We start from the raw sequence: 27,449 nt of genomic DNA, 5'->3' as shown, positions 1-27,449 counted from the left end.
TTTCCATGTTTTATTATCCTCACTATTTTGTTCACTTTTATTTTAACCACTTTATGTATTAGTTTGGCAACAGATGAAAATCGTCATACCAATAAAGTTATTTGAATCCTGCCTTTAGGTGGGCGTGGAGACTGGAGCTGAGTTTATTGCTTGAATTTGAGTTCAGTAACAGTTCCTGCCTCTTACTGCTTCTGTGGGGGGTGCGTAGATTGGAGAGGAGCTTGCTGGTTTAAGATTTTCTCACTGTCTTTCGCTGCCGCCCATCACAAAACGCTGGGGGAGGGAACATTTTCTTTTCCCTAACTAGTGTGGTCAGATTGTCCTTTAAATGACTGCTGAAAGCCCTCGTTCTCGGACGATCTGGTCTTTCGGAGGGTGATCCTGAGCTTTTCGAACTTCGAAGAGGAAAATCCCTACCTCCTCCCCCTGCTCTTTTGGATTCTTGGCGGGCAGCACCTCCCCCCATTCCTTCTTTGCACTTCTTTGACTATAAAACCCTTTTAATTTCCGGCAACACTCTGCCTTGCTCTCTGTCTGTGTCTTCACATGCTAATATTCTCGTGGCTCTGGAGTCAACTCACTGCTGTATGCTAGTCTCTTCCTCAGAGAGAGGATCAAAGTCTCCTATCCTGCCTTTTGAGGAAGCATGGGCGTGTGGTAAGGACCATGTGCTCTTAACTTCTTTCGGATTAAATAAAGATGGATGGATGGATAGATGGATGTCCAAATACACTTACAGAGGTGGCACAGGATGGAAAAATCTTTTATTCCTCCTATAAGCCAAAATGAATCATAATAATAGTTAAGTGAAAGAGGTAGAGGCTTAGTGGTTAAAGCAATGGACTGTGAATCCTTCTGCTGACATAGCTAGGGCCCTTTATTTTTTGTTGTCTCAGAGACCCACTTAGATTGTAAGGACATATCTTTGCTTTGGAGCAAGGGCATATCATACCTGAATACTTATCACCATTGGGCAGTGCTATGTACATCTAGTAGCACTATACAAATGATAAGATGCATTTTATTATTATTAATGTTTCCCCTCAATCCTTTCCCTTCCTTGTCCCATAATTTTCTGCAGTCAGTATGCACAGAGGATTCTCTATATGAACACCGCAGTGGCTGAAGATATAGTGTTGTGCTGTCTCACTTAGCCCAAATTATTTTTGTCCTTATTTTTGAGGGGGAGGGGGGAATCTGTAAATCCAAACTTAGACATGTCCTCCTTTCTTTGTAAGATAGTTATATCTTACTTTCAATAAAAGCTAATTTTTAAAGTCAATTCCACCTGCTAGTTTTTTCTTTGGAGATATTGTGATTCAGTAAGTTCTGCCCTTTTGGTTTAATAAGTTGATCAGGGTATTGTCACTGTCTTTAGTAGGAGCTGGCAGAATTTGATAGTGCTATTACTTTCCTCCCAACAGGAGTCTATCTGTAGGTTACATGAGGGTAATATTGAGTGGTCATGGGGATAGAGGAAGAGATGCAAAATAAATAAATTATCAGGGGATTTACTGATGCTGTCCTCTCCTGCACCATATATGATATTCCCTGCTTACAATGTATCAGAGTGGTAGACTTACTGTCCCAGCTCTCAATCAGCAACAGCACTAGCATTCAGGGTAAGCTATTTTAAGCATTTTTTTCTGTTTCACCTGGTTTGCCATGCACTCATTTCCATTTTAGCAGCACATGATAATTTTTTGTAAAGTGTGATCATTTTGAGGTTCTTAGATGACAATTTTGAATTTCAGAACTGGCAACACTAAACAGGACAACCATCCAATCACATAATACAAGCTGAGGCCTGAAGAAGCATCACAGAGACAAAAAAGGTATGTATCATTCTTTATGGTTATTGTACAAATATAATAAGAAATAAAGGAATGTGTGGCATTACAGTGCAACCGTTCAATACATGAAACTACAATTTTATTAATTTTAAGCCAGCAGGAGACATACAACATACAATTTCTGATAAAAGTGAAAAAAAAACCAGACACTGCCATGTTTCGCACAGTGGCTGCGTCAGGGGAAGCTGGCAGGTTTTCAAATCAAACTTAGTGTATGGGTGAGAGTCCTGGGCTATCACGGGTATTAAGTGCTGTGAAAACAGCATTCAATATCTCAAAAAGGAAGGAAAATAGTGGAGGAACAATTCCACAGGGAACCACCCTCAAAGGGCCAGTATAGGATTCATTTCTTTGAGGCAGTTGCTGGAAACAACTTGTGCTGCAGTTTTCAGCTAAGAGAACAGCTCCATTGAAGACGGGGCTTGTGCGAGTGAAGACTGTCTGCAAGGACCTGCACGTCTAGGGCAGTCTTGGTATCTTTTTAGAGGATCGATATACTGACAGGAGAGAAGTATGGGCAGCTTAAATTGAAAAGGATTATGGACAGCGTTCCATCCAATAGGAATCCGGATGGCACAGATGATGATGCCAATCCTTACTCTCTGGAGGATGGGGAAAGTCCTCTGGGACTGAAACTTTATAGGACTATTTTGCGGTTCTTTCATAGAGATGAACTGCCAGCTCTGATTTCCCAGACATTAAAGATGCTGCGAGTACCTGGGGCTGCTTCCATGTCTGAGCCAAATAAGAATCACATTTTGGTTTCTTTGTGTAAAGCCTACTTGTTTTTTCCCTGTTTTGAAGGCCATTCAAGAATTGATTAATCTTAAGTGGGATGCCCCGGAGGCTAATTTCAAAGGGGGTCGAGTCTTGGAAGACCTGGATCCCCTGGATCCAGTGGCGAGAGAGCTGTTGTATTTTCCAAAAGTGGACACGCTTGTGTGTGCCATCTCCAAGTGGACCACTGTTCCCATGGAAGGAGGAGCAGCCTTGAAGGATGCGCACAATAGAAGGCTTGAGGCCATCCTTAAGCAAACATTTGAAGCAGTGTCAATGACTTTGCAGATAGCTTCTTGTTGTTCCCTGGTGGCTCGCTCCTCTTTACTTCTCTCTCAGGAAGTCGATAAATCTGGAGTGAATTCCAAGGCACTTATGGAATCAGCAGCCACCTTTTTGGCAGATGTGGGCTGCCATTTGGCCAGAGAGGTGGCTTTGGTAATAGTGGCCAGGCGTTAATTATAGCTGAGAAATTGGTTGGCTAGTGCGATCTCCAAGGCTAACCTTACAAAATTGCCCTTTAAAGGATCGCTCTTATTTGGGAGCAAGTTGGAGAAAACACCCAATGAGTGGGGCAAGTCCCCGGTTCCTCGGTTTCCGGAGGATAAGAAGCAGATACCGTGCACCTTTGGCATGAGAGGTCATGCCAGGGATCCAAGCGTTTTTGACCCTACAGAGGAGCAACCTTTCAGAGGACTCAAACTTTCTGTAGATCTCAGTCCTTTCAACTCAGAGAGCCCAGATGGGATGCAGGCTCGGGTAGTAGCACCCCCCGAGCCTTCCAATGAAATTGTGCCAACCCATCCCCAGGAACAGGAGCTAGCGGGGTTGCCTATCTATCTTTTATCAGAGGTGGGTCGAAATCATGTCAGAGCAGTGGGTTTTGGAGGTGATACAAGATGAATAAGCGCTGGAGTTTTGCAATGTCCCTTGAGATGTGTTCATGGTGTCTCCTTGCCACTCCCTGCAAAAGAGGCAGGCGGTGGAGTATACATTGTCAAGGCTCCTCAGTCTGAGGGCTGTGGTTCCAGTGCCCACGTCTCAAGAAAATAACAGCCAATATTCCATTTATTTTGTTGTGCCCAAGAAGGAAGGCTCTTTTCGTCCCATTCTGGATCTCAAAGGGATCAACCGTCAAACTTGTATTTACTATTTATATTTATTATTTAGCTATTAACATTGTTCTATTACCACTTGGTACTATTTCTCTCCTTCACCTCTAACTCTAAGTTCCTACTAAGTTAGCCATGTTATTTATACCCAATTGTTGGATGTAATTGTATATTTGTTTAATTGTTCAATCTGTTTGATGTAATTTTCTGTTCCTTGTTCCGTGTAAACCGAAGTGGTATGCACTAGTGCATGAACTCCGGTATATAAAAGCCTTTAAATAAATAAATAAATAAATTTGTGGGTGACTCATTTTCGCATGGAGACATTGCGCTCAATGATAATGGCCATGCAGTCGGGGGAATTTCTGACCTTGGATCTGTTTGAGGCATACCTGCATATTCCCATCTGACTAGAGTACCAATGCATCCGACTAGAGCACCAATGCATCAGTGGCATGGGATCTTCTTAGTGTTTGGGTAATTACTAGGTTCTTGTGGCCTGGTTTGGCGTCTGTTGGAAACAGGATGCTGGGCTTGATGGACCCTTGGTCTGACCCAGTATGGCAATTTCTTATGTTCTTACGTTCTGTGATTCGCCATTTTGGGTTGTCATTATCAGTTTCGAGCACTACCTTTTGGTCTGGCCACTGCGTCCAGAACTTTTTTGAAGGTTATGGTGGTGGTGGCAGCAGAGTTGAGAGAGTATGGGATCCTGGTACACCTATACTTGAATGACTGGCTGATTCAGGCCAAGTCTCTGGAAGAGAGCCTCCTGGTGATGCACAAGATGATCTCCTTGTTGTAGGAGCTCGGTTGGATGATGAACCTGGCCAAGAACAGTCTTCAGCCCTCCCAGTCGCTAGAGTTAACTCAGTGTTCGGTTCGATATGAAGCAGGACAGGGTTTTCCTGCCAGAGAGTCGTATTCAGAAGTTGATGAACACAATATGCCCGACAGTGTGTTCCTATCTACAGGTGCTTGGTTTGATGGCAGCGACCCTAGAAATGATGCAGTTGGCAAGGATGCATATGCATCCTCTTCAGCACTCCCTGCTGTCTCGTTGGAGTCCACCATCTCAGGACTATTTGATTCGGTTCCACCTGCTGATGGAGGTCTACTCTCAACTACAGTGGTGGTTGCAAGCGGATTATCTAAGAAAGGGGGTTTCCCTAAAATCATCAGACTGGCTAGTACTCACTTCAGATGTGAACCTCCAGGGTTGGGGAGCTCACTGTCAGGAACTGACAGCACAAGGGCACTGGAGTGCAGAAGAGTCTCTGAATATCAATTGGCTGGAAGCCCGGGCAGTCCGGTTGGCATGCTTACCGTTCGCAGGGTCGAGTGGTCTGGATAATGTGGACAATGCAACGACAGTGACTTAGATCAATTGGCAAGGAGGAACCAAGAGCCAGCAAGTGTCGCAGGAAATAGACCAACTTATGGAATGGGACTCGCATCTTCAGGAGATCTCAGCCTCATACGTTGCTGGAAAACGCAATGTAACTGAAGACTTTCTCAGCGGGCAGAGTCTGAACCCATGAGAATGGGTATTGTCAGATGAGGCATTTCAGCTGATAGTGGGTTGCTGGGTCCTTCCATTTCTGGACCTGCTGGCGACTTCTCACAATGTGAAGGTTCCTTGATTCTTCAGTTGCAGGAGAGATCCGAAGTCATTGGGCATTGATGCTTTCGTGCAGGAATGGCCAGAGGACAAGTTACTATGTTCCTTTCCCCTGTGGCCCATGTTGGGCAGGATGGTTTGGAGGGTCGAGAGTCACAGAGTGATGGTGCTTTTGGTGGCACCAGCTTGTCCCAGGAGACCATGATATGTGGATCTCCGGAGAATCCTAGTAGACTTCCCCATCCAGTTTCTGGCGCATAGGATCTGTTGCAGAAGATCCAACTCTATTTTGTCTTACGGTATGGCCCTTAAAAGGGTTTGCTTGCTGAAGCGTGGATATTCTTCTATAGTGATTGCCACCTTGCTACGAGCAAGAAAGTTCTTCACTTCCTTAGCCTATGTGTGGGTTTGGCGAGTTTTTGAGGATTGGTGTAAGATCAAGGGGTGCTTCCTTGTTAAGTTAAGATCCTGCTCATTTTGGAATTTTTGCAGGATGGATTAAATAAAGGGTTGGCCCTTAATTCTGTGAAGGTACAGGTTGCGGCTCTTCCCTGTTTCACGGGTCAGGTTAATGGTGGACCCTTGCCAGCTCATCCAGATGTGGCCTGTTTCTTGAAAGGAGTGAAACATCTTCATCCTCCCTTGTGGTTACTGGTGCCCTTGTGGAGTCTTAATCTGGTTTTAGTTTTCTTAGCGGGCCCTACATTTCAACTGGTGCGTAATCTTTCCTTGCGATTGCTGACATTCAAAATGGTGTTTCTTGTGGCAATTTGTTCTGCGTGTAGAATATCCGAGCTGCAGGCTTTGTCTTGCCAGGAACTGCTCCTTTGGGTGACTCCAGTGGCAATACAGCTGCAAAATGTTCTTTCCTTTTTGTCAAAAGTGGTCTTGGCTTTTTACTTGAATCAGTCCATTTCCCTGCTGTCTCTGGATAGGGAAAGAGATGCAGAGGAATATCGTCTTTTGCGACCCTTGAATGTCAAGAGACATATCGTGAGGTATCTAGAAGTTTCTACACCTTTCTGGAAGACAGATCGCCTTTTTGTCCTCCATGGTCAAAGTAAATGGGGTGAGCTGGCTTCGCAAGTTACAATAGCTTGCTGGATTAAGGAGGTAATCATGGCCGCGTATGTGAATGTTGAAAATCAGTTACCTAGTCAGGTTAAAGCTTATTCCACTAGAACTCAGGCAGTGTCATGGGCGGAAGTTAGATTGTTGTCTCCTATAGACATTTGTTGAGCTGCAACTTGGTCCTCCTTACACACCTTTTCTAGGTATTATCGTCTGGAAAAGGGAGTCTGCCTTTTCGGTTGCAGCGCCTATATTCTGGAATTCCTTACCCATGGAACTCAGAATGTCGGAATGTATAAATGTATAAAAAAGTTTTGACTTCTAAAAAATGTCTTGTTAAAACAGTACTCACCTTCCCATGTAATGTAGCTGCTTAAGATATTGTGGTGATTTATTTTTTATATTTTTTTATGTTTTTATTATGAATGTTTTATTATTTGTACATCGCTTAGGCCGTATGTGTTAAGCAATAAATACATTTTAATAAATTAAAATTAAATGGATGTGCACGCCTGGGTTTAAAATGCTGATAGCCCGGGCAGAACTCAGCAGGACAGCTGGAGTCAGCGGCATCGGCATGCTCTCTTCTTCCCACCCCCCCATGGCCTGGAAGAGGAAGTGGTGAGAAGCGGGTGCATGCTTGGGAAGAAGAGACCATGCTAGTGCAGGCAGCGTCGACCTGAAGAAAAGAAGAGAGGCGCAGCCTGAGGAATGAGCTGTGCGGCTCAGAGAAAAACAAAGAATGTCGTCAACCCCCGCGGCCGATGGGACTCCTTTTTCCACGAGGGCTCAAAATGAAGTAGGTTGCTGCTGCCTTTAGGGTTAGAAGTGGAGGAGGCTGCCGCTAGTTCAGAAGAGGGGGGGAGAGTGAGTGAATGAGCAAGCATGTGTGTTTGAGATCCTGTGTGTGTGCGCATGTGAGTGAGAGAGCATGTATGTGAATGATTGAGAGCCTGTACATGTGAAAGAGAGTATGTGTGTGATTGAGAGCTGGTTTGGGTGAGGGAGCATGTGAGTATGTGATATAGAGCATATGTGTCTCTGTGTGATTGAGAGCTGGTTTAGGTGAGGGAGTATGTGATTGAGAGCCAGTGTGTATGTGCCTGTGAATGAGAGTCTGTGTGTGAGAGAAAAAGACAGCATGTATGTGTGTGATTGAAAGCCTGTGTGTGTAAGCCTGAAAAGATAGACAGCATGTGTGTAAATGTGTAATTAAGAGCCTATATAAGTGAGAGAGAAAAAGCATGTGTATATGTGAGCGATTGAGAGCCAGTGTGAGAGAGGTCCTGCTAATTCAAAACAATCTCAGGGCACCTGGATATCAAACGTTCTCAGGTATACAGAGCAAAAAATTGTTTGTATCCTTATTATTTATTTTTCATTACTGGGTCTTTGTGTCTGCTATTTTGAAATATTTTATTGGTATGTAGAAAATTTTTATATGTTTTTAATTATTGGATATTCCATTCATCTGCTGTTTTGAAATAATCTGTTCTTTTTGTTAGTATGGTTTTACTGCTACTGATTTTATATTTCTTGATTTGTTTTATAAGGATGGGTGATGTTTCTTTTTTTCCTTTGTTGCACTGCATACAGAAACTCTGGCTTGTTGCAGTTTCCAATTCAGTTTTTTCTGCATGCTTCTAGTTATGCGTTTTAGTCTCTTTATTCTTTGATAGGTGAGGGTCAGCACATGTGATTCAGGTGAGGTTCTCTGCTGACATGTAGTTTCTTTGTAGGGCTGTATAGCAGCCTGACTTGGTCCGTTTTCCTATTAGGAGATGTATTGGTGTCTTAAGGCCTGGTATAATATTTTCAATGTTGCCTTTTCTTAGGTAATGTGGTTACTATTAAGTGCTGGAAATTGGTGCTGTTTTGGTGTGGGATGTTTACCGTTTATGCAATTTCTGTTCAGACAGAATATGTATCTTTTTCTTGTGTCATTCTTAACAATAATAATAATACTGGACCTTTATTTTTTATTTCCGTCGTAAATTGTAATGAGCAGTGTGTCACTCGTGTGAGCGTGGTCTGTCAGGTGTGTCACGATGGGTAAAAGGTTGCGAACCACTGATCTAGATTATCAGAAGTTTCTGCAGTTCATGGTTCTGTGTCAGCATTTTTAGTTTCAGGCTCTTCTCTTCGGGGTTAGCCACTGCTCCATGCACTTTCACCAAGGTGATGGTGGTGGTAGCGGCAGCTTTGTGTCTGGAAGGGATTCTGGTGCACCCTTACCTCAATGACTTGCTGATCTGGGATAAGTCGGAAGTCCTTTATTGTCAGCCGGTTCAGAAAGAGATCCACATGCTCGAGTCACTTGGTCCCCTCGCAGTCCCTGGAGTATCTGGGAGCTCGGTTCAACACTCTCGGGGGCAGTGTTTCTCTGAGGAACGGGTTCTGAAGCTGCAGGGTCAAGTTTGTCGGTTGTTGGTGTTGTAGGGGCTCGGAGATTGGGATTATTTGCAGATTCTGAGCTCAATGGCTTCAACTCTGGAACTGGTACATGGGCTTTTGCTCATATGAGGCCCTTGCAGAGAGTTCTCTTGTCTCATTGGAACCCACCTTAGGAGGAGTTTCACCTTCATTTGCCACTCGAGGGGGTTGCCAGGGACAGTCTGTCTTGGTGGCTTCTGATTTCCAGTCTTACTCAGGGTTAGAGTTGGAGGTCCCGGATTGGGTCATTTTTACTACCGATGCCAGTCTGTCTGGTTGGGGTGCAGTGTATCAGCATCAGTCCACTCAAGGATCCTGGTCTGCGAAGGAGACTTCCTGGTCTATCAGTCGGTTAGAGACCAGAGCAGTCCATTTAGCACTACAGGCCTTTCTGCCATTAATCAAAGGTCAGTCAGTGAGGATCCTTTCAGACAATATGACAACAGTGGCCTACATCAGGCATCAGGGAGGAACCAAGAGTCAGGCAGTGGCTCAGGAGGCTCGAGATTTGATTTTCTGGGTGGAAGGTCAGCTAGAACGGATAGCAGATTCACCATCGCGTGAGTAGCAAATGTCCAAGCCGATTTTCTAAGTCTCAGGTTATTGGATCCAGGGGAGTGGGAGCTGTCCAAGACAGCAACACATCTCATCCGCGACAGGTGGGGCTGTCCCCATGTGGATCTGATGGCGACTCGATGCAACGCAAAAGCAGCTCGGTGTTTCAGTTGCAGGAGAGAGCACAGGGCCGAGTGAGTCAACAAAGGTGAACCGGTGGATGTGATATATTTGGATTTCCAGAAGACATTCAACAAAGTCCCGCATGAGAGGCTTCTAAGAAAACTAAAAGGAAATGGGATAGGAGGCAATGTCATTTTGTGGATTGCAAGTTGGCTAAAAGCCAGGAAACAGAGAGTAGGATTAAATGGTCAGTTTTCACAGTGGAAAAAGGTAAACAGTGGAGTGCCTCAGGGATCTGTATTTGGCCTGGTGCTTTTCAATATATTTATAAATGATCTGGAAAGGGGTACGATGAGTGAGGAGATCAAATTGGCGGACATCACAAAATTATGCAGAGTAGTTAAATCACAAGCGGATTGTGATGAATTGCAGGAGGACCTTGTGAGACTGGAAGATTGGACTTCCAAATGGCAGATTAAGTTTAACGTGGACAAGTGCAAAGTGATGCATATAGGGAAAAATAACCCTTACTATAGTTACACAATGTTAGGTTCTATCTTAGGAGTTACCACCCAGGAAAGAAATCTAGGTGTCACACTGGATAATACATTGAAATCGTCGGCCCAGTGTGCTGTGGCAATCAAAAAAGCAAACAGAATGTTAGGAATTATTAGGAAGGGAATGGAAAATAAAACTGAGGATGTCATAATACCTCTGTTTCGCTTCATGGTGAGACCGCATCTTGAATACCTTGTGCAATTTTGGTCACCGCATCTCAAAAAGGATATAGCTGCACTGGAGAAAGTGCAGAGAAGGGCGACCAAAATGATATGGGGTGTGGAACGGCTGCCCTATGAGGGAAAGGCTAAAGAAGTTAGGGCTGTTCAGTTGGAGAAGAGACAACTGAGGGGGGATATGATAGAGGTCTACAAAATTATGAAAGGTCTTGAACAAGCTAATGTAAATCGGTTATTTACTCTCTCAGATAATAGAAGGACCAGGGGGGTACTCCATGAAGTTAGCAAGTAGCTCATTTAAAACAAATCGAAGAAAATTCTTTTCACTCAGTGCATAGTTAAACTCTAGAATTCATTGCCAGGGATATGGTTTCAGCAGTTAGTGTTACTGGGTTTAAAAAAGGTTTGGATAAGTTCCTAGAGGTTAAATCCATAAACTGATATTACAGTAATTAATAAGCAATAGTAGCTTGTGATCTATCTAATGTTTGGGTACTTGCCAGGTACATGTGACTTGGATTGGTAGCTTTGGAAACAGGATTCTGGGCTTGATGGACCCTTGGTCTGACCCAGTATGGCATTTCTTATGTTGTTATGATGCTCTGGTTCTGCCTTGGCCTCACGTGTTTCCTCCTTGGCCTCTGGTAGGCAAGGTGCTGCGTCGGATAGAGAGACATCCGGGCGTCGTGGTGTTAGTGGATCCCAGAGTGGCCACATCGACCATGGTTTGCGGATCTGGTCAACCTAGCTGTGGATGGTCCATAGCGGCTTGCTTATCTCCCAGGTCTTCTTCAGCAGGCCCCAATATTTTCAGACCAGGCTGCTTACTTTTCTCTAGTGGCTTGGCTTTTGAGAGGTGAAGCTTGAGACTCAGGGGATATCCTGAAGCTGATATTGCCACGCTTCGTAAGGTTCATTGGACATCTACATCCCTCTCCTATGTAAGGGTCTGAAAGATTTTTGAGTCCTGGTGTATTGTCAACTGTGTGCGAGTGTTACGATCCTCAGCCTCTCAGATCTTGACTTTTCTGCAGGAGGGTTTAGTCAAGGGTTTAACTTTCAATGCTCTGTGGGTCTAGGTAGCTGCTTTTGGTTGCCTAAGAGGTAAAGTAGATGGTGGCTCGCTGTCCTCTCACCCTGATGTGGTTCGCTTTCTTCGAGAGAGTCAAGAATTTGCGTCTGCCGGTTTGGAGGGCTTGTCCTTCCTGGAATCTTAATCTCGTTCTCAGAGATTTGTGTGATGCACCCTTTGAACTTCTTCGGAGAGTGACGCTTAAATATTTGACCCTTAAGGTTGTGTTTCTGGTGGCCATTTGTTCAGCTAAGAGTATCTCTGAGTTGTAGGCTTTGTCTTGCCACAATCCGTTTCTACAGATTTTGGATTGGGGGAGGAGGGTGTCCTTACAAACAGTGCCCTTGTCCTTGCCAAAGGTGGCATCATCTTTTCATGTGAATAAGAACATAAGAAAATGCCATACTGGGTCAGACCAAGGGTCCATCAAGCCCAGCATCCTGTTTCCAACAGTGGCCAATCCAGGCCATAAGAACCTGGCAAGTACCCAAAAACTAAGTCTATTCTATGTTACCATTGCTAATGGCAGTGGCTATTCTCTAAGTGAACTTAATAGCAGGTAATGGACTTCTCCTCCAAGAACTTATCCAATCCTTTTTTAAACACAGCTATACTAACTGCTCTAACCACATCCTCTGGCAACAAAATTCCAGAGTTTAATTGTGCAATGAGTAAAAAAGAACTTTCTTTGATTAGTTTTAAATGTGCCCCATGCTAACTTCATGGAGTGCCCCCTAGTCTTTCTATTATCCGAAAGAGTAAATAACTGATTCACATCTACCCCTTCTAGACCTCTCATGATTTTAAACATCTCTATCATATCCCCCCTTCGCCTTCTCTTCTCCAAGCTGAAAAGTCCTAACCTCTTTAGTCTTTCCTCATAGGGGAGCTGTTCCATTCCCCTTATCATTTTGGTAGCCCTTCTCTGTACCTTCTCCATCGCAATTATATCTTTTTTGAGATGCGGTGACCAGAATTGTACACAGTATTCAAGTTGCGGTCTCACCATGGAGCGATTACAGAGGCATTATGATATTTTCCGTTTTATCCACCATTCCCTTTCTAATAATTCCCAACATTCTGTTTGCTTTTTTGACTGCCGCAGCACACTGAACCGATGATTTCAATGTGTTATCCATTATGATTCCTAGATCTCTTTCTTGGGTTGTAGCACCTAATATGGAACCCAACATTGTGTAATTATAGCATGGGTTATTTTTCCCTATATGCATCACCTTGCACTTATCCACATTAAATTTCATCTGCCATTTGGATGCCCAATTTTCCAGTCTCACAAGGTCTTCCTGCAATTTATCACAATCTGCTTGTGATTTAACTACTCTGAACAATTCTGTATCATCTGCAAATTTGATTATCTCACTTGTCGTATTTCTTTCCAGATCATTTATAAATATATTGAAAAGTAAGGGTGGAACTTCCAGCTTTTCTAGAGATGGACTCTTCCACTCCCCATGCGAGGGAGCTTAAGTTGTTGGATGTCCGCAGAGCTCTGTTGAGGTATCTCAAGGTGACAAATGACTTCAGGAGGTCGGATCATTTCTTTGTTTTGTGGAGTGATTCCAAGAAAGGTTGTCAGGCTTCTAAGGCTAATATTGCGAGATGGCTTAAGGAGGCCATTGGTTCCATGTATATAATGAGGGGTCGTCCGGTTCATGAGGGTTTGAGAGCTCATTCTACACAATCTCAGGTAGCCTTGTGGGCAGAGGCTCAAATGGTTTTGTCTCAGGAAATTTGCAGAGCAGCGACTTGGAAGTCCCTTCATACTTTTGCAAAGCCCTATCGCTTAGATATGGGAGATCTGGAGTCTTGGTCTTTCGGCGAGTGTCTTGCAAGCGGGATTCTCCAGGTCCCACCCTAAGTAGGGAGTTTTGGTACATCCCAGGAGTCTGGACTGATCTGGGAATGTACAGGGAAAGGAAAATTGGTTCTTGCCTGCTAAGTTTCGTTCCTGTAGTACCAAAAATCATTCCAGAACCTGCCTGATGTGTGGAGGTGGAGAGTCGTCCGCTCAGCTCAAGTTTTTTGGTAGGAAATTCAGTTGTTCATGGTATGGTATACAGACTTGTTGAGAGTTTTTAAATTTTTTACCCGTTTTATTTTTGTGCTTGGGTACAGGGCAACACTGAGGAACTGCAGATGGCACAAGGGATTATGTAGCAGAGCCAGTAAAACTTTCTCTGTTTCCATCTGCTGGCAGGGATGCAAAACTGAGGAGTCTGGACTGATCTGTGGTACTACAGGAATGAAAATTAGCAGGTAAGAACCAATTTTTCTTTACTACTTACCTGATAATTTCTTTAGGACAGACAGATGAATTCAGCTTCCCGCCCTTGGCTGCTGAATGATTGTGCTATGGTCCTGCATGGCTAAGTGTTCCAGGGTCCGGTCCCTAGACTAATGTTGATACATTCTTTGTCTGAGCTCAGTGTTTCCTGTTGGCTGAGTACTGAAATGGTTGTCTGTTATTAATCAGGTTTTTGCTAGTCTGTCCCCAGTTTGCTTTTGACAAGAATCCTGGCAGTCTGATGTCACTACAGGGCTATATATACTGTGATGTCAGATTTGCTCCATCTCTATCTGCTGGTAGAGGTGCATAACCTACTGTTTCTGGATTCATCTGATTGGTCTAAAGAAAAGGAAATTATCAGGTAAGTAGTACTTTCTCATTCTTTTGAATCTCTTTTGAGATGTGGTGACCAGAGCTACCCACAGAACTCAAAATATGGTTGCACTATGGAGCGATTATAGAGGCATTATTATATTCCCAGTTTATGTCGAGATCTAGTAAGGACTATCAGAGCCTGGGATTAAGAGAGAGGTACTGTGTTTTATTTTATTTATTTTTTTAATGTTCCACCTTTCTTGATCGATCAGCCACTTCAAAGCAAATTACATTCAGGCACTTGTAGGTATGCCCTTGTCCTCGGAGGGCTCACAACCTAAGGGTCTGATTCATTAAGCTCTTCTCCCATTCTGTGGCTATGGGGGAAACTCCATAAGTTTGTACCTGAGGAAGTGACTTGCCGAAGATTCTAAGGAGCAGCAATAGGACTTGAACTCTGCCTCCCTGATTCAGAGCCTGCTGTTCTAACCACTAGGTAATGTCTCCACTCCTTAGGGTGTCCTTATGTGTTTCAGGGTAGCGCAGGGTAAAATTAGAATTTGAATCTGTATGCTTTTTTCTGTGCAGGAAGCAAGAAGAGACGTGTGAACCTCAAAGCCAAGCAAAATGGTAAGACGATATTCTTAATAAATGAATAAGACATCTGAATGATTATTTCCTCTGCAATGTACTCTGTGTAAACACTAAATCATTATGAAAATTACAGAATATGAATAGGGAGGTTTTATCCGACTAAGTGGCAGCAGCTGCATATTCAGTCCCATTCGGCTAACTAGTGATTTATTTTGGATATTCAACAGCATAGCCAAAATAATCAAAGCAAAACTACATTGATTATTGCCTCATGAAAAGTACCGGCACAAATTTTGTGCCTGTTTTTGTACAGGTACTTGTTTTTAGGCAAAACTATTTACATAAGTGTGACTCCCAAATTAATCCTGCCCAGGAATGCCTCCAAAGACACACGGATAAAAGTACTAGCATTGCTGATATATGTGGGTATTTTACCTGTGTAGAAGGTGGGCAGAGATCAAAGAGCCAATTTGCCTGGGCAAAACTGTTTTATCTGCTGTAAGGACTTTCATTATTGCCTTCTTTATCAATATTTGCAGATTAGATCATTAATACATTGATAAGACAGGCGAAGAGAAAATTTGAAACGAAGTTGGCCATAAAGGCAAAAACTCATAATAAAAACTTTTTTAAATATATCCAAAGCAAGAAATCTGTGAGGGAGTCGGTTGGACCATTAGATGACCGAGGGGTTAAAGGGGCTCTTAGGGAAGATAAGGCCATTGCAGAAAGACTAAATGAATTCTTTGCTTCCATGTTTACTAACGAGGATGTTGGGGAGATACCAGTTCCGGAGATGGTTTTCAGGGGTGATGAGTCAGACGAACTGAACAAAATCACTGTGAACCTGGAAGATGTAGTAGGCCAGATTGACAAACTAAAGAGTAGCAAATCACCTGGACCGGATGGTATGCATCCTAGGGTACTGAAGAAACTCAAAAATGAAATTTCTGATCTAGTAGTTAAAATTTGTAATTTATCATTAAAACCATCTATTGTACCTGAAGAATGGAAGGTGGCCAATGTAACCCCAATATTTAAAAAAGGCTCCAGGGGCAATCCGAGTAACTATAGACCAGTGAGCCTGACTTCAGTGGAAACTATTCTCAAGATCAAAATCGTAGAGCATATAGAAAGACATGATTTAATGGAAATTAGTCAACATGGATTTACAGAAGGGAAGTCTTGCCTAACAAATCTGCTTCATTTCTTTTGAAGGGATTAATAAACATGTGGATAAAGGTGAACCAGTAGATGTAGTGTATTTGGATTTTCAAAAGGCATTTGACAAAGTCCCTCATGAGAGGCTTCTGAGAAAAGTAAAAAGTAATGGGATAGGAGGCGATGTCCTTTCATGGATTACAAACTGGTTAAAAGATAGAAAACACGGAGTAGGATTAAATGGTCAATTTTCTCAGTGGAAAAGGGTAAACAGTTGAGTGCCTCAGGGATCTGTATTAGACCGGTGCTTTTCAATATATATATAAATGATCTGGAAAGGAATACGAAGAGTGAGGTTATCAAATTTGCGGATGATACAAAATTATTCAGAGTAGTTAAATCACAAGCAGATTGTGATACATTCTAGGAGGACCTTGCAAGACTGGAAGATTGGGCATCCAAATGGCAGATGAAATTTAATGTGGACAAGGGCAAGGTATTGCATATAGGGAAAAATAACCCTTGCTGTAGTTACACGATATTAGGTTCCATATTAGGAACTACCACCCAGGAAAAAGATCTAAGCATCATAGTGGATAATACTTTAATATCATCAGCTCAGTGGGCTGCAGCAATCAAAAAAGCAATCAGAATGTTAGGAATTATTATGAAGGGAATGGTTAATAGAACGGAAAATGTCATAATGCCTCTGTATCGCTCCATGGTGAGACTGCACTTTGAATACTGTGTACAATTCTGGTCGCCGCATCTCAAAAAAGGTATAGTTGCGAAGGAGAAGGTATAGAGAAGGGCAACCAAAATGATAAAGGGGATGGAACAGCTCCCCTATGAGGAAAGGCTGAAGAGGTTAGGGCTGTTTTGCTTGGAGAAGAGACGGCTGAGGGGGTGATATGATAGAGGTCTTTAAGATCATGAGAGCTCTTGAACGAGTAGATGTGAATTGGATATTTACAGTTTCGGATAATAGAAGGACTAGGGGGCATTCCATGAAGTTAGCAAGTAGCACATTTAAGACTAATCGGAGAAAATTCTTTTTCACTCAACGTACAATTAAGCTCTGGAATTTGTTGCCAGAGGATGTGGTTAGTGCAGTTATTGTAGCTGGGTTTAAAAAAGGTATGGATAAGTTCTTGGAGGAGAAGTCCATTAACTGCTATTAATCAAGTTTACTTAGGGAATAGCCACTGCTATTAATTGCATCAGTAGCATGGGATCTTCTTGGTGTTTGGGTAATTGCCAGGTTCTTGTGGCCTGGTTTGGCTTCTGTTGGAAACAGGATGCTGGACTTGATGGACCCTTAGTCTGACCCAGCATGGTAATTTCTTATGTTCTTACCTTGGGCAAGAATGATGGAACAGTACGCAGCTGTAACGCCAAGGGAGTCCCCCAAAGGACGGCTCCCAGCAAGTCAAGGCTTGCAGCTCAGAAATCAGAAGTGCAGAACATATAGCCACCAGGAACATAGTCTTCAAAGTCAACAACTGTAAGGAAAGTCTATACAGTGGTCGGAACGTACGGCCCACCAAAAAGTCCAGCACGAAATTAAGACTCCACAATGGATGGGGGCAAGATGGCCACCTGATAGGACGCGGAGGAAGTAGGCTCCTGGTGTCCTTTACCTAATAATTATACTTTGGAGAAAGAATGCCTCACACAAAGAGGAAGGGGAGAGTCCGGGGAGCACTATTAAGCTTACCCGAGACAGACCCTTCACAAAGACGCATTGAGTGGCACTGAAGGAGAAGGGGCGAGTTTCTCCATAGGCCCGTTGGTGGTCTGTTTCGCGGTGGAGTTTTTCTGGCGGGAGCAGTTTATTTTTAGTCCTTTTTCGGGATGGGTTGGCTCTGGCCTGCCGATTTATCATTTTTTCCCGCGTCGCGGCTGCGAGCGGGCTCCCAGAGATCGCGTTCTCTCCTCCCTTCGTTTGGCTTCGGCCTACTTGCCTGACATTTTCCCATGTCGCGGCTGCGAGCGGGTTTGCAACTTTCGCAGCCTTCTCTCCTATAGTTCCGCGAGGTGGCGCGCCTCTTCAGATGGGACCACGCTCCAAATCCCCGACCTGCCGCATATGTGGCACACGCTGTCAGGTCCTGGATGCATCCTCCCTATGTCCTAATTGTGCCCCAGAGTCGGGGGACTCCTTGGGTTCGGAGGACCCCTCCCGAGGGGAGGGTCCGGGTGCCCTAGACATGGATTCGCTGGTGGAGGATGCCCCTCCCGTTTTGGCACCTATAGGGGAGGATACCATAGGGAGGGATGGCGCTGCGCCTCTGGTCATTTCCCAGGAGGGAGAAGGGGATCCAGAGGGTTTTTCCCCGGAATTCGTACTCCTCGTGCATGAGGCCTTTTTGGCTTGCAAACATGCGCCGGTTAAGAGACCCAGTCTCCCAGGAGATGTAGGGCATCCACCGGAGAAACAAAATCAGGGAGCGGACCCAAGGCAGTACCCTAGGGATCAGACTCACCCGAGTGAGTCTGATCCCTAGGGTACTGGGAGCAGCGGCAGGTACTGGGAGCAGCGGCAGGGGCAGACCCGGATCCGGTGAATGCGGATACGGATGATTCCGATGATCCCTATACCCTGCCAGCGGAAGGTGACGATCCCAATGTGGTCAGACTGTTTAAAAGGGATGAGCTGTGGCCCCTTATTCCTCAAGTCCTGGAGGTCCTCCGCCTTAAAGTTGCACAGGAGGAATCTGATAATGAGGGGGTTAACCCAGTTCTCGATGGCTTTAGGGGCCCCACTACTTCCTTTTCTCTGCCGAAGAAAGTATGAAAACTGGTGATCCGGGAGGCCCCTGATGGTGGGCTGAAGGTCGGCAGAGCGATGGCAAAACTATATCCCCTATCGACGGACGTGTTAGACCTGCTCAAGATTCCTAAGGTGGACTCAGCGGTCACTAAGAAGACCACAATTCCGGTTGCTGGGGCGGCTGCCCTGAAGGACATGCAGGATCGGAAACTGGAGCTCCAGTTGAAACGGGCATTTGAAGTCTCAGCTCTTGAGTTTACGTGTGGCAATCTGTGCTAACCTAATGCAGAGAGCATGCCTGTGTTGGGTGCAGGAGATAGCGTGCAGTGCTGGTGCCAGCAGCAGCTGGGTGTTGCAATCCGCTCGTTTAGAGGCGGGTGTCGCTTATGTGGCGGTTGCACTGTATGATCTGGTGCGGACCTCAGCAAGAAGTATGGTGACCATGGTTTCCGCGCGAGGGCTCCTCTGGCTGAGGAACTGGGCGGCGGATTTGTCTTCTAAATCCCAGCTGTGCAACCTGCCATTTAAAGGCAAGCTTCTCTTCGGAGAGGACCTGGATCAACTGGTGAAGTTGTTGGCGGAATCCAAGGGCAATCGATTGCCTGAAGACAGGAGATCTTCTAAGAAGACCTTTCCTCCCAGAACTCGTTTTTGTTACAGCCGCCAATACCAAACTAGCAGATATACCACACCGACCGCTTCTAAACTGATGCCAGGTCACCAACAGTCCTTTCGCGGGGCCCGCTGCCCCAGGAGAGACTCGGGACGACTGGGTGCAGGAACCAGCAAGACCTCCCAATGAAGCCACGAGCACCCATTCCATTGTAGAAGCTGTCGGAGGCAGATTATCCAATGTTTACATGGAATGGGCAAAAATTCTCTCAGACTGTTGGGTCTTAGAGGTATTCAGAGATGGCTATGCTTTGGAATTCTCTTGTCCGGTCAGGAAGGTGTTTGTAGAATCCCGCGTGGCCTCTCTCAGCAAGCACGAGGCTGTCCGGGTGACCCTGCAACGACTTCTCGACCTTGGAGCTGTCGTCCCAGTTCCGGAGATAGAACAGGGACGGGGACGTTATTCAATTTACTTTGTGGTCCCAAAAAAGGAGGGGCACGTTTCGCCCCATCCTAGATCTGCAGAAAGTGAACCGCTGCCTTCGAATACCTCTGTTTCGAATGGAAACGTTGCGGACGGTGATGGCGGCAGTTCGGAAAGGGGAATTTCTAGCGTCCTTGGACCTCACGGAGGCGTATCTTCATATACCTATCTGATTGAGTCACCAGAGGTTCTTGCATTTCAAGGTGTTAGGTCAACACTTTCAGTTTCAAGCCCTGCCCTTTGGCCTTGCAACGGCCCCTCGAATGTTCACAAAGGTGATGGTGGTGGTAGCAGCATTCCTTCGGAAAGAAGGGATATTGGTCCACCCGTACCTGGACGACTGGTTGATTCGCGCAAAGTCTCGGGAGGACTGCGAGAGATTGGTGTGCATGGTGATGTTCACATTGCAGTCGTTAGGGTGGGTGGTCAACATCCAGAAGAGTCACTTGGAACCCACCCAGCGGCTGGTTTATCTGGGAGCCCAATTCGATACCTTACGAGGCAAGGTGTTTCTATCGGCAGACCGAGTAGCAAAGTTACAAGGCCAGATCCACTCCCTTCTTCAGAGACACACTCCCATAGTATGGCATCATCTTCAGGTCCTGGGCTCCATGGCTTCCACCTTGGACCTGGTTCCATGGGCGTTCACTCACTTGCGCTTTTGTCTCGTTGGAGTCCAGTATCAGAACAATTCTAACTACCAATGCCACTCCTTCGGGAGTCCAGAGTCAGTCAGTCAAGTTGGCTTTCGCACAACAATCTGGAGCGGGGGGTGAATTTGGATCCCCCGAATTGGCTGATAATCTCCACCGATGCCAGTCTTTCCGGTTGGGGAGCAGTATGCGCGGGAAAGTCAGCCCAAGGTCTCTGGTCGGCGACGGAAGAATCGTGGCCCATCAATTGTCTCGCGACGAGAGCGGTGCAGCTGGCCTTGCAAGCGCTTCTTCCCTGGATTCAGAGCAGAATGGTGCGAGTTTTCTCCGATAATGCGACGACAGTGGCGTACGTTAACCGGCAAGGCGGGACGCGAAGTCCCGTGGTGGCACTGGAGGCTCATTTTCTGTTCACCTGGGTGGAAGGTCATCTCGGGGGCATCACTGCGTTGCGTGTCACGGGGTGGAGAACATTCAAGCGGATTTTCTCAGCAGACAGCAACTCGATCCAGGAGAGTGGGAGCTATCTGCCGATGCGTGAAACTGCATTTACGCCAGATGGGAAGTGCCCCAGTTGGACCTGATGACAACGCGAACAAATGCGAAGACTGAGCGCTTCTTCAGCCGTCGCCGGGAGCAGGGCTCAGTGGGCATCGACGTTCTCGTGTGTCTGTGGCCCACAGGAATTCTTCTGTATGCCTTTCCTCCCTGACCTCTCATAGGTCGGCTTCTTCGTCGCAAAGAACTCCACCCAGGAAGGGTGGTTCTAGTGGCTCTGGTTCGTGGATCTCGTGCATCTGGCTCTTGAAGGCCCATTGCCGCTGTCCCATCTTCCATGTCTCCTCCGTCAAGGACCCATATTTTCGGATCGGGAGGATCACTTCTCTCTCGCGGCTTGGCTTTTGAGAGGCGACGTTTACGCTTGAAGGGATACTATTGTTTGGGGACGAGCTAGAACAGCTGGTTAAGAACTTGGGAGAAAACAAAGTCTACAAGCTGCCTGAGGATAAGCCCAGACCATCTCGTCCTTTTGGCACGTTCCGAGATCGTTTTCGGGGTCGGCGCCGTTTACATACAAGCAGGGGATCCTCTTTTGCTCCTCGACAGACGTCGGCCAGGTCTCAGTCCTGGGCTCATTCCTTTCGTGGTAGGCGGCCCCAGCGCGATGGCACATCTCATGGTTTTGCCACCAACAAGTCTTCCCAATGAAGTTGCGCCGACCCATTCCTCCGTTCCGGAGATTGGGGGACGCCTCTCCCTGTTTCACGAGGAGTGGGTCAGGATCACGTCGTATCAGTGGGTCCTCAATATTATAAATCACGGTTACGCTTTGGAATTTGCTCGCACTCTTCGGGATCTCTTCTTGGTGTCCCCTTGCGGGTCTCAGCAAAAACGGCAAGTTGTTCTTCAGACTCTGTATCGATTACTGGCCCTGGGGGCGATTGTTACGGTGCCACAGGCCAAGCGTCGGACCGGGCGTTACTCCATCTACTTCGTGGTACCCAAAAAGGAGGGCTCCTTCGGGCCGATTTTGGACTTAAAGAAAGTCAACAAAGCGTTGCGAGTACCTCGGTTTCGGATGGAGATTTTGAGATCCGTGATTGCGGCCGTCCTCAAAGATGAATATTTGGCTTCTTTGGATCTGATGGAAGCTTATCTGCACACAGGAATCCGCGCCCACCATCAGAGGATTCTGCGGTTCCGGGTCTTAGGAAAACATTATCAGTTTCGTGCCCTTCCCTTCGGACTAGCGATGGCTCCGAGTTTTCACCAAGGTGATGGTGGTTGTGGCGGCGTGCCTTTGGAGAGAAGGGATTTTAGTTCATCCATATCTGGACGACTGGCTCATCTGAGCAAAGTCGGAGACACTTTGCAGACTGGCAGTCCAGTTGGTTGTACAGCGCTTACAATCCCTAGGCTGGGTCGTCAATTACGACAAGAGCCACCTGGTGCCGTCTCAGGAGTTGGAATTTCTGGGAGCCCATTTCAACACAACGCTGGGCAAGGTTTTCCTACCCAGCCTCAGGATGGAGAAGTTGATGTCCCAGGTCAGGCGTCTGTTGGCTCTGCCTTTACCCATAGTGTGGGACTATTTACAAGTTCTTGGTTCTATGGCATCTACTCTGGAGCTGGTTCCTTGGGCCTTTGCTCATATGAGACCGTTACAGAGAGCATTGCTCTTCCGTTGGGATCCTGTAGTATCAAGGATCAGTCCAGACACCCGCCCATATGCAGGAGAGTCCGCTCGGCTATTTGTTCCTTTTCTCATTGCAGATTTTTTTCGAAGATTGCACACCTGCATGACATTGTTTTTTGTCACAGATTATAGTTTTTTATAAGGTTCATCTTTGGCTTCATCTAGTCATTGGTTGTTAAATTATACTTCATTCTGCTTTGATATTCATTATACTGAGGGATCGCAGGTGGCTTTTCTCTGACTCCATCTGCTGGAAGGGAGGCATAACCCAGCAGTCTGGACTGATCCTTGGTACTACAGGAACGAAAATTATCAGGTAAGAACCAATTTTCCTTTATTGCGTTAACGCACGTGATAACACGTTAACACGTGCATTAACGCCATAACACGTGCGAAAAGTATGGTAACACATAGCGCAAATTCAAATTTGGGTGGGGGGGGATCGGGGAGGAGTTTGGGCGGGATGTAGTTAAAATAGGGATACGATCGCATGGTTTTAATGCCAGAAATAACTACACCTTTTTTCCTGGCATTGGGGGGGAGGGGGAGAGAGAGAGCCTCTGGGGGGGGGGGGGTGGCTCACTGTGTGCACCTATTTATATCTCTATAGGAGGGCTTGAATTAAGCTAGGGTGAGATAACATGGTACAAAATTTCATCTTTGTGAGACTTTCGTCACTCCAAATGACATAAAATCTTCACCAGGGTGTACTGTGCTGTTCGTACGTCTCACTCTACATGCGAAACTGGCCCCTAAACCACCACTAACACTTCACCTCGACCTATTAGGTGGCCCTTCTATAAAGATATAAATACTTCCCAACTTTCCAAATTTGAGAGCTAAGAGTAATTTATTTTCTTTTGTCAGTTTAATGGAAATAAACAGGGGATAGAAGGAGAACATGGTTTATCCTTTTTGAGTGGTGCAACATATTAGGAGGAAATCTCACACTACTGGCTTGTAGTTTTGCTTGTGCTCATAGTGATTGTTTGACTTGCTGTTATGAATGTCATAGATAACCATTGTTGAATAGATCCTTTGAATAAATTTAAGTGTTATGTTATGAAGACAATTTCAAGTAAAGGCAAACTATTTTATAAATAACTGAATGCAAAACTCCCTTAGAGGAGTTTCGCATTCATTAACCCTGAATGATAACTCCCAATGCCAAGTAATCTGTACCGACACTAAATGGTGACCTTCTCCCTATATGTCTAGGCTGTGACACTCCACACAGATCTGGGTGATATTAAGATTGAAGTGTTCTGCGAGCGTGCACCAAAGGCTTGTGAGGTGAGAATCAGAGATACCTTGCCCATTTTGATCTTCTGTTTCACTGATCCACTAATCAGACCCTTCATTTTCCCTCTCTGCAGAACTTCCTTGCTCTCTGTGCTAGTAACTACTACACAGGCTGCCTCTTCCACAGGAATATCAAGGGCTTCATGGTCCAGACTGGAGATCCAACAGGTAAATGTCACTGACAATCATAGTCTGCACTGCTTCAGACGCAGAACAGCCAAGTTACTGCTAACAGTCAGGCTGATACAATATTGGCACGCGGAAAACAGGCACTCATGATTGAGTGCCTGCTTTCCTTCCACGTGCCCATCCACCTCTCCCGGGCATGGGATACAGTAGGCAAATGAGCTGCTGTGTTAAAATGGAGGCACTGGGGAAGTTGTGCATCCCTAATGCTTTCTTGGCATTGGGCGTCCAGGAGAAGTGGCTGTGCATGGGTTAGGAATATGGATGCTCATACACTGAGCGCCCGTTTTCCTAACCTGACCGCCATCAAGACATTTTTTTATTTTCACGCTGCTTTCTCCGATTTTAATATTGCCATAATATTAAGTCGGAGGAACCACAGAAAAGCAGTATTTTCTGCTTTTAGTTCAACTTTTGGGGCTCTTCCAAACTTAATGCCAGTTTTGGGGCTGGCGTTGATTTTTGAGGGTTAAAATGTGTCCTTCGGGCGCACGGTTATTATTTATATTGGGGGAGGGGGGGGGGTAATAGCTAATAGCCTCATCAACATGGCATTTGCATGTGATGAGCGCTATTAGCTACACGCTGGTTTGGACACAATTTTGGACATACAAATCTCCTTATTGCAAAAGTGGTTATGGATGTGCATCTAAAACCGTGCGTCCAACCACAGGTTAACTTGTACACTAGCCTGAGCGCATGGGATTGTTATCAGCCTGAGTATGTGGCGCCATTAGCTCAGCCTAGCAAGTCACTGACTCACAGCATACAGTGCCCCAGGCTCAGCCCAGCAAGTCACTGACTCACAGCATACAGTGCCCCAGGCTCAGCCCAGCAAGTCACTGACTCTCATTCAGCTGAGCAACTTGGTTTGTTTAAAGTCCTCAGATTTTTGCTGCTGCATCCCTGCCTCAGCTGGGAAGCTGCTTCCAGTGGAATCTGTTTCTCTTAACCTTCATTTTTTTTTCCTTGTTGGAGCAGGGACTGGGAAAGATGGGATCAGCATCTGGGGCAGAAAATTTGAGGACGAGTTTAGCGAATATCTGAAGGTAATCCATCGTCAGTGTCTTTCAGCCAGGAGCAAAAATAAATGCTGTGAGCACACTAACAGACTAGAATAATTTATTAAATAAACTTTCCACTGGCACTGTTTCACTTGCTGTCCTTTTTCCCACCTCAGCACAGTGTCCGTGGCGTGGTGTCAATGGCAAACAGTGGTCCTAATAGCAATGGCTCACAGTTCTTCATCACCTATGGAAAGCAGCCCCACCTGGACATGAAGTACACTATATTTGGAAAGTGCGTGAGACACATTCTTAACCCATGCAAGACAGAAGAGATTAAGGATTAGGGTGAGAACTGAGGCAGATATAGTTTTCTCATCGCAAAACCACATAGAATCAGTAGCAGAGTTGAGGAGTAGAACTATTAGTCAGCAGATAAAGAGATTCATCTCAAGATTACACCCCCCAGGAATCAGTTGGAGAGATGGGGATTAATAGTGGGGTACAAGGAAGGTTTCGCTTGTCCCAGGGTCACTCATGGAGTCAGCAGTAGAGCTAGGATTAGAAGTGAGGCACGGAGATAAAAGTAAATTGCATGAGATCACAAACAGAGCCCTAGTGACAGAGTGACAGATCAGGGGATTACAGCCCAGGTTCAGGGAACTTTTGACTGACTCACTCTTCCTTCTGGGCAGGGTGATTGATGGGCTGGACACCCTAGACGAACTGGAAAAACTCCCTGTGAATGAAAAGAACTTCCGACCGCTCACTGAGGTCCGCATCAAGGACGTCACCCTCCACGCCAATCCATTTGCCAGCTAGCATGTTCTCTGATGACCTTGAGGAGCCTGGCAACCCCATTCTTGAGTTTCTCAATTTGTAAAAAATGTTACCTTTTGTGAGGCATACTCGATATTTTAATGTTTCAATATTGAATGTTTATATTTCCTCTTTCTGTCCTTTCTTGAGCATATTTTTTATTCCTCTTTTACTTTCTCTGTGAAAGACTTGCAGTGTAAGCCATGCACCATTTTACTAGCTCTTCTGGGAATGATTTTTGATTTTAGAGCCTTCCTCTAAGGGTCCTAGTGGATGAGCTGGGGGTTGGTGACCCTTAAGTACACTCGTTCCTTTACTTCCGTGGGGTGTTAAATATGGTGTTCCAGATCCTTCCCCTTTACGAGGTCGCTAAGGTGGCTGCAGGCTCAGGGAAGTTTTTTAGGCAGCCTATTCTTTTGACAGTGCTGTGTTCCAACCTGGTCAGGAAGATTTATAAAGTTGCATTAAAAAAAAATATATATATATAGAGAGAGAGAGAGAGAGAGAGAGAGATAAATTAAAGACAACTTCCTCCCTTGCGATTTTGGCAGCTGGGGCGTTGTTTTTGGTAGTAGCTGTGTCTGCCTAGATGTTTGCTGCTCTGCAGGTAAGATTCCTGCCACAATTGTAATGGTGCGCGGGTCAGTTTGCTGCTCATGCGGCTCAGCGCAATCATGGCTTAATCAGAAGGGCTGTGCTTGGGCTGTTCAGCGGGTGATGAGGGTTTGTCTGGTGGCCATGCGAGCGCTAAAAGCCAAAAGCTGGCTCTTGCTCCGATTCTCCTCGCGCATCAGGATTCACATTGGGTTGAGGATCCTTTCCTGGTCATCTTGGGAACGGCGGCCATTATGAATTCTCTTTTGGCCATTCCCGCTGCCGATTTGAGGGGGGAGAGGGATTTTCCTCTGTGGCCCTCCCTGTCATGTTCAGGCTCTGGAGAGAATGAGGAGGGCTCAGTTGGGGAAAGAATTCCCATCATGCCAATTCCTGGGGCCTCCATCTTTGGCTGGGGCATCAAGGCCTTTTTCCACCAACTTCGTTTTGCTTCTGCATGAAGCCTGTTTGGCTAAGCAGCAAGTGTCTGCGTCCAGTTTGGGATCCTGGAACTGGCCTTCTGACAGTCTAACTATGGAGTCCAAACCTGATCAATCCTTGAGAAGATGCGCTTCCCCTGTCCAGCATTTGTTGGGTTCTTCTTCAGCTTTAGGACATGTGGGGGATGAGTCTGAGTACTCAGATATGCCCCAGAGGGGACAAGGCTACCTCCTGGGCATGAGCTGCCGGTTGATCCTGGTGCAGAGGCATCAATCAGGTAGATGATCTGGAGGAGATTCCGGTTTCTGAAGGTGATGACCCTAAGGTGGTCCATCTTTTTCAGAAGGAGGAGCAAGGAGTTTTGATTCCTCTGGTTCTTCAGGGGGATTCAGATTTGGAAAGGGCTGATCCAGTCCTAGATGGGCTGAGGGGTCTAGCCAGAGTCTTCCCATAATCACAAGTCTGTGAAAAAGCTGGTACAGCGAGAGTGGGGGACTCCCGACGCAGGCTTGAGGGTAGGGATCGCTATGGTGAAGCTCTATCCTTTACCTGAACAGACATTGGAGCTTTTGTGGCTTTCTAAGGTTGATGCTGCGGTTTCGGCTGTTACTAAAAAAAAAATGACTATTCCTGTCATGAGCTCCGCAGCATT

General features: G+C 45.7%; 1 protein-coding gene across 4 annotated transcripts; it reads left to right on the top strand.

Annotated features, from left to right (window-relative positions):
* Positions 1 to 3: 3 nt before the first annotated feature.
* Positions 4 to 25,891, top strand: PPIL3 (peptidylprolyl isomerase like 3). Of its 4 annotated transcripts, none has more exons than XM_029606856.1 (8): positions 4 to 657; positions 1,755 to 1,835; positions 14,566 to 14,607; positions 23,670 to 23,744; positions 23,828 to 23,921; positions 24,921 to 24,988; positions 25,120 to 25,291; positions 25,639 to 25,891. In XM_029606856.1, exons 3-7 carry the CDS (start codon positions 14,605 to 14,607, stop codon positions 25,288 to 25,290), a joined length of 411 nt encoding a protein of 136 aa, XP_029462716.1. In that variant the 5' UTR covers positions 4 to 657; positions 1,755 to 1,835; positions 14,566 to 14,604; the 3' UTR covers position 25,291; positions 25,639 to 25,891. The 4 variants fall into 4 exon arrangements, with proteins under 4 accessions (XP_029462716.1, XP_029462715.1, XP_029462712.1 ...); XM_029606855.1 differs by having other exon boundaries at positions 14 to 200; positions 25,120 to 25,238; XM_029606852.1 differs by having other exon boundaries at positions 14 to 657; positions 25,120 to 25,238.
* Positions 25,892 to 27,449: the final 1,558 nt, after the last annotated feature.

Source organism: Rhinatrema bivittatum, chromosome 6 (assembly GCF_901001135.1).
Source record: "Rhinatrema bivittatum chromosome 6, aRhiBiv1.1, whole genome shotgun sequence".
Lineage (NCBI taxonomy): Eukaryota > Metazoa > Chordata > Amphibia > Gymnophiona > Rhinatrematidae > Rhinatrema > Rhinatrema bivittatum.
Note: the sequence above shows the minus strand (reverse complement) of the source record. Positions and strands in the feature narration are given on the sequence as shown.

Bases quoted from the DNA above. Each gene is read 5' to 3' on its own strand.
- PPIL3 (XM_029606855.1), top strand. The intron at 23,745-23,827 runs GTGAGAATCAGA...CCCTCTCTGCAG, and splicing joins GTGCACCAAAGGCTTGTGAG to AACTTCCTTGCTCTCTGTGC. The intron at 23,922-24,920 runs GTAAATGTCACT...TTGTTGGAGCAG, and splicing joins CCAGACTGGAGATCCAACAG to GGACTGGGAAAGATGGGATC.